This window comes from Dendrobates tinctorius, unplaced genomic scaffold, assembly GCF_039654945.1.
Source record: "Dendrobates tinctorius isolate UK_male_01 unplaced genomic scaffold, ASM3965494v1 ptg000162l, whole genome shotgun sequence".
Taxonomy (NCBI): domain Eukaryota; kingdom Metazoa; phylum Chordata; class Amphibia; order Anura; family Dendrobatidae; genus Dendrobates; species Dendrobates tinctorius.
Window position 1 is genome coordinate 16,593,697 of NW_027361829.1, and position 12,312 is coordinate 16,606,008.

The 12,312-nt window shown below is 41.9% G+C and overlaps 1 protein-coding gene across 2 annotated transcripts in view; it reads right to left on the reverse strand.

Annotated features, from left to right (window-relative positions):
* Nucleotides 1-333: 333 nt before the first annotated feature.
* Nucleotides 334-12,312, reverse strand: part of CLPTM1L (CLPTM1 like) — a 156,071-nt gene continuing 144,092 nt past the window's right edge. For both annotated transcript variants that reach the window (XM_073549867.1, XM_073549866.1), the window contains exons 15-18: nucleotides 6,448-6,503; nucleotides 6,297-6,341; nucleotides 5,273-5,388; nucleotides 334-1,618 (exon numbers count right to left, since the gene is read on the reverse strand). In XM_073549867.1, coding sequence (XP_073405968.1) covers nucleotides 1,534-1,618; nucleotides 5,273-5,388; nucleotides 6,297-6,341; nucleotides 6,448-6,503 — 302 coding nt within the window. In that variant the 3' untranslated portion in view covers nucleotides 334-1,533. The remainder of the gene's footprint in view (nucleotides 1,619-5,272; nucleotides 5,389-6,296; nucleotides 6,342-6,447; nucleotides 6,504-12,312) is intronic.

A 12,312-nucleotide genomic window follows, 5' to 3' on the forward strand; every position in this document is an offset into this window, starting at 1 on the left:
GCACACAATTGGCGCCAGCACAGATCGTGGCTGTTAGTGTATGATGTTGGTGTCAGCTACAATGTATAATGTGTCTGTACATGCATGGCGGATGTCGTGATGGGGTTGAGTGGTAAACCATCACATAGCCGTCCCCTTAAAAGTCCCTTTAATAACAACATCAGACAAGAAATACCAGTGCCTGAAAGAGTGGAACTGACCTACAAAAAGAAAGTGCATCATAAAATCTGATTCGCGCAGATACTATGCAATGACTGACTGTAAGGAGGATTTAATAATTTATGGAAACAAAAAACTAGGAGACCGACACATAGAATAGGACCCATGGGAAGCTTCAGTTTTAAGCGTTTTTTCCGTTTATGCACAAGAGTGAAAATGAACAAGGCTACAGATTTTATACAAAATACAACACATTCAAGCATATTGTTATATTTTTGTTCAATAGTAACAATTTATCAGAACATTAAAAACTAAGAAAATATTGTAACTGACACAAAAAAGGGAATTGCCTAGATTCTCACATAATATTTAGTGGTGACAAAGAAATATTAGAAATTGACTGATTACAGTGTGGAATCTGCTTGTAACTGGCATTTGTATTGGCATAGCAGCATTGTGGCTGATAAAGTAAAACATTAGTGCATTACCTGCAGTCATTTGCCAGCAGTACAACCATGGAGAACACGATCCAACCTTCTACATCGTCTTCAAACACATGGAAAAATACCACTGCGGCTGTTCCTAATAAAGTCTGCCATGTAAGGCAACTTTGCAGGCCTAGTTTTACATCACTTTATGGTCCAGTCAGTTTAGATTTTTTTAACACATAAAACAGAAAACTAAAAACATAAAACATAAAAAGATCCCCCTTTTCAAGTAAAAGATTAAAAGATTGGTAAATCACAATTACTCAAATTTGACATTAATCAAAACATATCCCAAAACATGCTGCGCCAGTCAAAACATGCTTATAAAGAACAGAAATTCTGAACCGCTGCACGCTGTTTCAGGAATATTGCAAAGATCCATAATAAATGCATATTACTCCAAGCTTGGGCTCCCGGTGTTCATTCTTGATGGAACTATTGGTTCTTTTCGGTTTTAATTCCGGCAATGTTTCATACGTAAGTAAAAGCATCAGAAGGTTGATGCGTCGCTTGCTACCTTATGTTACCCTTACGGAACATTACTTTATCTAATATATACAGTCAGGCAGGGTCCAAGTGTACTAAAGTCCCAAATATTGAGGAAAGCACATAGTCTCTGCATAGAAAGCAGTCCTGGTAATGGAACGTCTACTCTTTTCTGTGGTAACTCCATTTTGCCTGGTATAAAATAAAGACAAAGTGAAAAGAAAGCTGTGGGAAACTTTTTTGGAAAGAAACACATTTTTGGATTTTGGCAACATGGACATTACAATGCCCAGATAAGTTTGCCACAGCATTCAAAAATACTCATTGATAATGTCACCATTTTCTTCAATGCACACCATATCTTTCAAGTAAGAGATACGGTAGTCCATATCAATGAAATCTAGTTTATGTGTGGCTTCCGTTTTGGTTTTTCTTCATACGATTCACCATATTCATTTACTCTAGTCTTATCCACAGGATAAAGCCTTGATAAGAGAAAGAAAGAAAACAATTACCAAGGTTCACGTCGTCAGCATCATGTTTAGTACAATGCTTTATAGCTTATGAATCTGACTCCAGCTCTAACCATCACATGCGTATAAGGGATAAACCGCTCAGATCACAGCTACTTCCGATCCCGGCTGTTGCAGTAGAATGTTAGCTGACATTACACAGTGATGGCATCAGCGCCACATGTGCCACTGAAGCAAATTGTACATGCATTTAGGACCACGTACTGGCAAAATGTACGTACCGGTGTCTCCATCTGCAGAAAGGTGTGATACATGCTGCATTTGTATCGACTGAGAGCAAGATGTTTTCAAACTTAGAGGCCTTTCACACTGCTTTCTTCGGCATGTTCATTGGTCCAGTCAGGGCTTACATGCAAAACCTCCGCAAAACAGGATACAGGCGTACGTGCAGACAATGCCATTAACTATAATGGTGCACATAGAGTCAGGGTGTGGTCTGTCGTGCATCATTTTTGGACATACAGCTCTGGCAAAAATTAAGAGACCACTGAAAATTTTTCAGTTTGTCTGATTTTTCTCTTTATAGGTATATTTTTGAGTAAAATGTAAAGTGCTCTTTTATTCTATAAACTACTGACAATATGTCTTCGAATTCCCAACCACTAAATTTTGTATTTATTTTCAGAAAGTAAGAAATGGTCAAAATAAAAAATGCAGTGCTTGCAGACCTCAAAAAATGCTAAGAAAACAAGTTCATAATCATTTAGAAACAACAATACTAATGCTTTAACTCAGGAAGAGTTCAGAAATCAATATTTTGTGGAATAACCATGATTTTTAATCACAGCTTTCATGCGTCTTGGCATGCTTTCCATCAGTCTTTCACACTGCTTTTTGGTGACCTTATTCCACTCCTGGTACACAAATTTAAGCAGTTCTTTATTTGATGGTTTGTGACTATCCATCTTCCTCTTGATTACATTCCAGAGGTTTTCAATGGGGTTCAGGTCTGGAGAATGGGCTGCCCATAACAGGGTTTTGATGTGTTGATCTACCGTATTTTTCGCTTTATAAGACGCACCTGATTATAAGACGCACCCCCAAATTTGGTGAAGAAAAAGAGAAAAAAATGGTTTTTTTATGTTAATTGGAGGTGTGTCTTATAATGCCAGTGTCGGTCTTACAAATCATATATATGTCCCTCATCCTGGTATCTATATAACCCCCATCCTGGCACATGGCCCCCTTGTGCTGGCACATAGCCCCCCATCCTATCCTGGATATGGCCCCCCCGCTGGCACTCACATGGCCCCCCTCTCTCTATATGCTTCCCTGTTGGTACACACACGGCCCCCTGTCCCTATATTCCCCCTGCTGGCATTCACACAGCCCCCCGTCCCTATGTTCCCCCCTGCTGGCACACATTGTCCCCCCCAGTCCTATAAACCCCCCTGCTGGCACACATTGTCCGCCCCTCCATATATTCCCCCCCTGCTGGCACACATTTGTCCCCCCCTCCATATGTTCCCCCCTGCTGGCACATATTGTCCCCCGCTCCATATATTCCCCCCTGCTGGCATACATGGCCCCTCCCATCCCTATATTCCCCCCTGCTGGCACACATGGCCCCTCGTTCATATATTTCCCCCCTGCTGGCACACAATGTCCCCCCATCCCTATATTTCCCCCTGCTGTCACACATGCCCCCCGTCCCTATATTTCCCCCCTGCTGGCAAGCACATGCTAAAATAATAAACAGTTAACTCACCTACTGATGATCGCTCCTGCTCCAAGCTCCCCTGTGGCTTACCTGTGTCTGTGCTGAGTCATCCTCCTCCTGCAGGGCACACGCAGCTGCTGCTCATTCAGGCAGCTCATTGTAGCTACAGAACCTTCCATGATGTGACCAATAGGAGCTGCTCAGCTGCGGTCATGTGACTCGCAGTGAACACTTGGAGTCATGTGACCGCAGGTCCTATGGTGACATCATGAAAAGTCCTGAAGCGATGAGCTGCCTGAATGAGCTGCTGCTGCCGCTGGCCCTGCAGGAGGAGGATGAGAGCAGACGACACAGGAAAGCAACCGGGGAGCTTGGAGCAGGAGCGATCATCAGTAAGTGTCTATAGTGATGGGGGGAGAGTGCAGGCACATGTAATATGCACAGCTCCCCTGTCCACCAACTCGGCGCTGTTTCAGCACCAAGGTGATGGACAGCGGGTGCAGTGAATATTACATGAGTCTAATGAGCGGGAGCACAGGACCTCCCACTGTCTCTGCAGCCACCATGCAGCCACCATCCAGCCCACCCCAGCCCCCTGACTCCACGCCAGAGCCGCCCCCCCACTCTATAGCACAGCAGCACACAGATTCGCTTTATAAGACGCACCCCCCACTTTCCCTCAAAATTTAGGGGAACAAAAGTGCGTCTAAGGCTAGTTTCACACTAGCGTTTATTCCACGCAGCGCACGGCGCAGCTAAGCCCCGCCCCCTGCCGGCTCCCTGCCCGCCCCATCCGGTTATCGCCACCTACTAACGCACATGGACGCTTGCGATCTGCGCACCCTATCTTTAGCATAGGGTGCGCAGATCGTGCGCTGGCCATGTGCTAGGATTTTGGCGTGCGCCGCGCACTTTCGAAGCATGCTGCGTTCGGTGCGCATGGGCGCATCTTCAAAAGTGCGCAGCGCACGCCAAAATCCTACTAGCGCATGGCCAGCGCACCCTATGCTAAAGATAGGGTGTGCAGATCGCAAGCGTCCATGTGCGATAGTAGGCGGCGATGACCGGATGGGGCGGGCAGGGAGCGGGGCTTAGCGGCGCCGTGTCGAATAAACGCTAGTGTGAAACTAGCCTTATAAAGAGAAAAATACGGTACTTATTTTTTGCCAGAGCTGGATATGTCTTCTGAAGGCAGACACTCGGACGTAGTAGACTGCATCTGACTGTCTGCGTCCATTAAGCGGATCTTATTTTGTGGGGGGGTTCGGACGTAATCCCAGATGGGACCAACAAATGTAGGACAAAGCGCAGTGTGAAAGCACCCAAAGGCAAAGATCCAACAGTGGAAAAACACTGCAGATTTTTAGATTTTTTGCTGTGTATTTGCTGCTGGAAAATCCACTACACTTCACAGCACCAGCATAGTGCATAGAAAAATATCCACAACATTTTTTGACAAGATCTGCGGGTTTGAGATCCCAACACACCCAATTGTGCTGCAAATTCATCCTTTGTGGAGTAAATTGTGAAATGTGGGGCTCCTCCACACCTTGTTCACAATGATCCCCGCAGCGGTAAGTGGTAATACGGATATCTTTGTGGCATAAATGTATAATGACTGTGGACACGACTGACCACCATGCTTAAAAGTCGCTCTACTAAACCTTCAATTGTGATGAGGAGGAATAGGAAACTTGGGACCCCGATTATTCAGTTATTATCCCATATGGATTATATACATATCTGCTCTAGCAGGGACGTGGTGGAATGTTCTGGTCACTTTCTGGACAAAATTTCTAAAATATGTTAAAATTGGTATATATACACAAAAAAAAAAAAAAAAATCATTGTTTACCCCTGTAGTATATTTTGAGCCTCCATGCTGCCCGTACATTAGTTTATTTAAATCCTTTTAACTAAAGTAAATAAAATTCCCACAAACTTACCATCTTTGGTACAAATAAATAAGAAAGACCACATCATCTCTAAAACATGCTAGTCTGTGTGATGTTGGCATGGTTATGATAAAGGCGAAGATGTCATCAATAAAGGTGTTGAATGCCTGTTAAAGCAACAAAAAACATTTTTAGCAGCTATAGGGTTAAAACTGTAAAAGCTCCCCTGAAATGTAAACTGAGGGGTGTGTTCACCTATTGCAACCAGTTTCTTTGCATGTATCGAAAAAACAAAAAATGAAGCAACATTGCAAATATCCAAGTTTAAAAACGTATCGCTTTGTGTCTACAGCTCCTGTGCAAAATATATCTATCTCCATTACTACTGACTACAAAGGCCTGTTTCACACTTCAGTTGTTTGCCGTCAGTTGCAAACCGCCAAAGTGTGAAAAACCGGATCCGCTTCTGTTTTGCAACAAACGAATGTCCGTTTCTTGGATGGATCTGCTGCAGGCGCTAAGTGCATTAAATTTAAAGGAATCGATCTCTGCAATGGATGACTATCAGTCATAATCCGCCGCTAATGCAAGTCTATGGGGGAAAAACCGGATCCGCCAAAAAACCGGCAGATCCGTTTTTTCTAAAAACAGTGGTTTTTGACTGACGTCAAATAACTGAAGTGTGAAACAGGCCAAACAAAATCTGTGTGTAGCCACAGTCTACAGTTATACTCCCTTGATTGAACTTTTTTGGGGGAGGTGGGGGGAGATAAGTAGTAGCCTCTAAAGCCTAGCAGGAGCTATTTGAGCAGCATATGAATGCAGGGTAAGAGAATTATGAATGTTCATTATGGCACAATTGCAGATGGAGTATTATAGAATAATTTTCCAATTCTGAGCCCCAGCCGAGCTGGCACCACTGCACAATCATGAGGCAATGGCCATACAAAGCTTCCATGATGAGGAATCCGTACTCCAAACCACCTGATGCGGCTCAGTACTATTCACAATAGGATTAACATTTTGATAAACTGCGTTCATACAAAAAGTTATATTTTGCAATTATGTTACTCACTTTATATGTAAACGCTTTCCATGGTAAATGTGCTACAGATTTCATCTACAAATGAGAAAAAATAAGAACACAAACATTCATAAAGACATACCACCATACACCACCATAAAACAAGATCAGCCACACACACACACAGAAATATCATCATTACCTTATAATTGACAAATAACTGAGGCAACATGAACAGGAATCCAAAGGCATAAACACCTGGAAAAAAAAACACATGTAAACCTTTTGCAATATACCGTATATACACTTGTGTATAAGCCGACCCCCCTAATTTTGCCACAAAAAAACTGGGAAAACTTATTGACTCGCGTATAAGCCTAGGGTGGAAAATGCAGCAGCTACTGGTAAATTTCAAAAATAAAAATAGATGCTAATAAAAGTCAAATTAATTGAGACATCAGTAGGTTAAATGTTTTTGAATATCTATATTGAAATCAGGAGCCCCATATAATGCTCCATACAGTTCATGATGGCCCCATAAGATGCTCCATACAAAATACACCCCATATAAACGGTGTTCCAAATTATTATGCAAAAATAGTTTAGGAGTGATAAGGTTAGAATTTTTTTGTTTGTCATTTAAACTCATTGATGGTGATGTGTGTCAGGGCTCTTTATATCACTGAAAGCAATTGCAGATACCTGTGCAAATTAGTTTGGCAGGTGTGTCCAAATAAAGGCAAGACTACTTAAGAAGGCTGTTCCACATTATTAAGCAGCCTACATTTTTTGCCAAAATGGGAAAGAAAAAGGATGTGTCGGCTGCTGAGAAGCAACAAATTGTGGAGTATTTAGGTCAAGGCATGACTACAATCAACATTGCCAAGACACTTCATCGTGATCATCGCACAATCAAGAAGTATGTAGCTGATTCCCAGCACACACGTGTGCGTGCTGATAAGGAAAAATTGAGGACTCTTTCCAACAGGCAATTGCGTCAGGTTAAAAGAGCAGCTGCAAAAATGCCTTGTCATCGCAGCAGACAAGTTTTTGAAGCTGCTGGTGCCTCCAACGTCCCCCGAACAACAAGATGTAGGGTCCTTCAGAGGTTTGCAGCTGTGCGTAAGCCATCCTGTCGACCACCTCTATCCACTGCACACAAACAGAAACGGCTCCAGTGGGCCAAACAATACATGAAGATTGACTTACAAACTGTTTTGTTCACCGATGAGTGCCGTGCAACGCTCGATGGTCCAGATGGATGGAGTGGAGGATGGCTGGTTGATGGACACCCCATGAAAACACGGCTAAGGCGCCAACAAGGAGGAGGTGGAGTAATGTTTTGGGCTGGAATCATGGGGAGAGAGATTGTCGGCCCCTTTAGGATCCCTGAAGGGGTAAAGATGAACTCCATAATCTATGTGGAGTTTCTAAAACAGCACTTCCTGCCATGGTTCAAGAGGAAGAACCGTGCTTTCCGCAGCAAGATCATTTTCATGCATGATAATGCTCCATCTCATGCTGCAAATAACACATCTGCATCTCTGACTGCTATGGGCATAAAAGAGGACAAAATTATGGTGTGGCCACCATCTTCCCCTGACCTCAACCCCATTGAGAACCTCTGGAGCATCATCAAAAGGAGTGTCTATGATGGCGGGAGGCAGTTCACATCTAAGCAACAGCTCTGAGAGGGTATTCTGTCCACATGCAAAACAATTGAAGCACAAACCATCCATAAACTGACAAATTCAATGGACGAGAGAGTTCAGAAGCTTCTTTCGAACAAGGGGTCCTATATGCAAATGTAACATCTAGAATAAAGTTTTGACTTGAAAACTGTTTGATTTCATTTTGTAATAAGCTGATAATGCTTATAATTTCACAATTGACCATTTTTTTGTTCAAAATAAAAATAAAAAGGTTGAAAACTCTGCTGTGCATAATAATTTGGAACATGCATTTTGAGTGTTTCTTATTTTTAAAAATATACGGTTTTCATAGGCAGTTTGTTCAAAAACATTGCAATTATACTAGAAAATTAGATGACTGGAAAATAACAATGACTGCAATTCATATAGGTAATTTAGAGAAAATATGAGGAAATATTTTTTGCATAATAATTTGGAACACAGTGTAATGCTCCATAAAGGTTAATAATGGCCCCATAAAATGGTCCATAGAATATGCTGCCCCATAAGATGCTCCATAGATTATGCCCCCATAAGATGCTCCATAGAATATGCCCCCATAAAATTCTCCACAGAATAATCCCCATATGCTGCTGCAAATAATAAAAAAAAAAATGACATACGTCACCGCTGGCTCAGGACCCGGCACCTGAAACATTCACCAGTCCACGTTCCCACGCTGATCACCGCTGTCTGCCACGTCATCTCTCAGTGATGTTCAGGCAGCAGAGGGCGCGGCGCGCACTAACAACGTCACCGCGCCCTCTGACCTGAACATCACAGACAGAGGACGCGACAGACAGCAGTGAGCATCGTGGGAACGGGGACAGGTGAATATCGCTATACTTACCCCCTCCTGGCGCGGTATCTGCAGCCCCGTTCTCCCACGGTCTCCGGCGCCTGCTTTCAGCGGTCACATGATACCGCTCATTAAAGACATGAATATGCTCATATTCATGCCTGTAATGAGCGGTATCACGTGACTGCTGAAGGCAGGCGCCGGAGACCGTGGAAGAACTGGGCTGCAGATACTGCGTCAGGAGGGGGTAAGTATGATCCCCGACACCCCTGACCCCCCGGTATATGACTCCCGTATGAGCCGAGGGGGGGGGGCGACTTTCAGCCAAAAAAAATGGGCTGAAAATCTCGAGTTATACGTGAGTATATACGGTATATATGCCAAAAGACTTGTATGAGCTACATACATGTCAGATCTACAGAGGTTACAGACAGCAGACCAGACACAGCCTAAATAGGAGAAGTAAAAATTAAATAAGATTACAAATAGAATATGGGAGGCAAAATCACGGGCGCTTTAGAATCTAAAAATTTTGCAAAAATTAGGCAGATGAATATGTCTTATGAATGCATTGTAAATGAATGCACATTCGGGGTGATTTATTTATATGCCTGTAAGGTGCATTAATACCCCTATATTTACACAGCACAGAATAATTGGAGCATCTTACTAGTAACACTAGGTCAGCCTACCTTATCTCACCTCATGGCCGCTGTACATGGCAGGATCAATAATAGGTACTCTTTAAGATATATTCATAATCACCTTTTTGTGGTTGCACTTAGAAAATAGAAGAAAAAAGGCCTGAACTGTCCCTAATGGCAGACTATAGCACAAATTAGGTCTAAACTTCTGGATTGTGGCGTACCAGTATGTACAGCAAGATCCCACAACCCTTCAAGGCCATCTCATTTTAAATTTTGCGAAATATTGCTCTTTAACTAAACAAGGGATGCTGCTTCCTTTACCAAGCAGTTACTGGTCAGGAACAGCTCTAATGATATTACCCCTGCCAGACATTTTAAAACACAAGTACAATTCCTAATCATGTGATGACGTCTGTGCAGGCAGGAACGTGAGTGTTAAACTAACCTGTCCAATGCGCTGCAGTACATAAATATTGCAGGGTATTACACCAGTGATCAGACAAGTGAAGGCTAAAGTTTCATAGAAGGACTAAGTAAAAAAAAAAAAAACAAGTTAAGAAATTGCAAACAAAATACATGTTTTATACATCTATATATTTTAAAATTTCTTTTAACTTTTTGGTATTTTTTTTATACTTAGTCCTTCTATGGGACTTTAGCCTTCGCTTGCCGGATCACTGGTGTGTACCTTGCAATATTTATGTACTGCAGCGTATAGGACCTCTTAGTTTAACACTGACAAGATGCCTGTTAGACACTGTTATATCTGTAAAATAGCGCTGGATGTGTCATTCTGTCCAAAGCATGTATAGACTGTGCCTGCACAGTAACAAGGAAGAGGACGAGGATGGAGGAGTGTGGCACCGGAGTTCGCTGTATGCGTTGGTACTGCACATTGATGCCTGAAGATTGCACTTTTTGTTAAAGACAAATTTGCACACAGTGTCTTCAAGAAAATGCTGTCAGATAGCGCGGTATGTACACACACTGACTCCGGGGCCATTTTATTTAAATAACGCAGACGAAATGCAGTAGGGGAGCAGGGGAAAAGTGAATAAGAGTATTTTTTGTTGCTGTATGTACGTATGCAACTATCGACAGATGCATGGATGGATCAACAGCAACGCAGGCAGGATGGAGGAGCATATACAGAATAGGGGAGCATATTCTAGTATGAGGGAGCATATACCAGGATGGGGGGCCAAGATAGGGGAGCAAATACCAGGATGGGGAAGCATATAATAGGATTCGAGACCAAGATGAGGAAGCATTCAGTTTCAATCATGACGTCAGGGGCGGCAGCAATCATACACCGCTCTGAGAAAACAGAGCAGCCACTGTAACCGTGGCCCCGGCCCTGACTGACAGCCGGTCTCAATTAAGAGCCAGTGTCAGTCAGGGCCATGTCAAGGTTGCAAAAACCAAGCCCTCATATGAGTCTGTTGGCAGAACAATAGAGAAGGTTACACCTCTCAGAATATGGCGAAGCTGAATCAAATGATTTTTGCAAAATATAGTTTGTGTGCAAAAAAATCATAAAAAACAATATAAATCTGATACTGCTGTAATTCTACTGACTCAAAGAACAAATTTATCTTATCACGGTGTCTAAAAATAAAAAAAAAAAAAATCTTGAACTGCTGTTTTTTGTTCACGCTGCCTTCCAAAAATGGGAATACAAAACAATCACTGACCTCAGGGAGACCAGTCAAAGAAAACACTGCGGCAGCCGGCAAAGGCGCTCAATCACAGTGAAATCCTAGGTGCACTGCTCCCTGGGAAATACGAATATGCAAATAAAGTCCGTAGAGCCTCATTTAAGAGTCTCAAACACGGGACTAGCCAGCCAGAGGAAGATCTGGCTAGTCCCGTGTTTGAGACTCTTAAATGAGGCTCCACGGACTTTATTTGCAAAAATGGGAATAGAAAGAGATCAAAAAATGTTATGTACCCCACAATGGTATCAATAAAAACTGCAAGGGATACTGCAAAAAAGCATGTCTCAATACAGCATATAGCTCTAAAACATGGTAGATAAGTAGAGACTATAGCTCTCAAAACATGGAAATGCAAAAATTACAGATATGACAGTTTGATGCCCAAGTGGATTCTCCCTTTTTTACGCTGTTCATTGTGCGGTATAAGTAGTAATACGGCTTTATTGTTTGGGTCAGTATAATTACAGCGATACTAGATTTTTTTTAGTTTTTTTTTGTTTTGCTACTTTTACATACTAAAAACACTTTTATAAAAAAAAAAACAAAAAAAAAAAAAACTTTCTCTTTGCATTACCAAAAGGAGCACTTTTTCAGACTACAAATGGGGTATTGCCATACTCATAAGATATTGCACAACAAATTATGAAGTTCATTTTATCCCGTTAACCTTGTGAAAATAAAAACAAATTGGGGCTAAATTATGCTCATCACACCCCTAGATGAATTACTTGAGGGGTATAGTATATTTCTGCGGTTTTGGTAAGTCGGAGTCTCATCAAATGCAGAATGAGATTGGCGATCTATTGCAGCCAAAAGTGCACTCAAAAAGTCAAATATTACTAATTCGGTCAAGACATGGGTTATCGGCGTAGTAGAAATCGCACGGCAAATTGTGTAGTCCATTTGCTCCGTCTGCTCTTGCATAAATGAAAATTTTGGAACTGAATTAACATTTTCATAGGAAAATGTAACTTTTCATTCCACTTCGTGTTAATTCCTGTGAAGCAACTGAAGGGTCTTGTTAAGAGGATTTCTGAGCCTTAAGTAATTTAAAAAATGACATGGTCCCTAAAAAATTATTTACACATGAAAAATTGCTGCTAAAATGTTTAACCTTTCTGACATTCTAACAAACAAAAAAGAAATAAGTAGACATATTGTGAATGGTTTGTATTAAAAAGGTTGTTCTCTACTTTAGCATTGATTATCTAT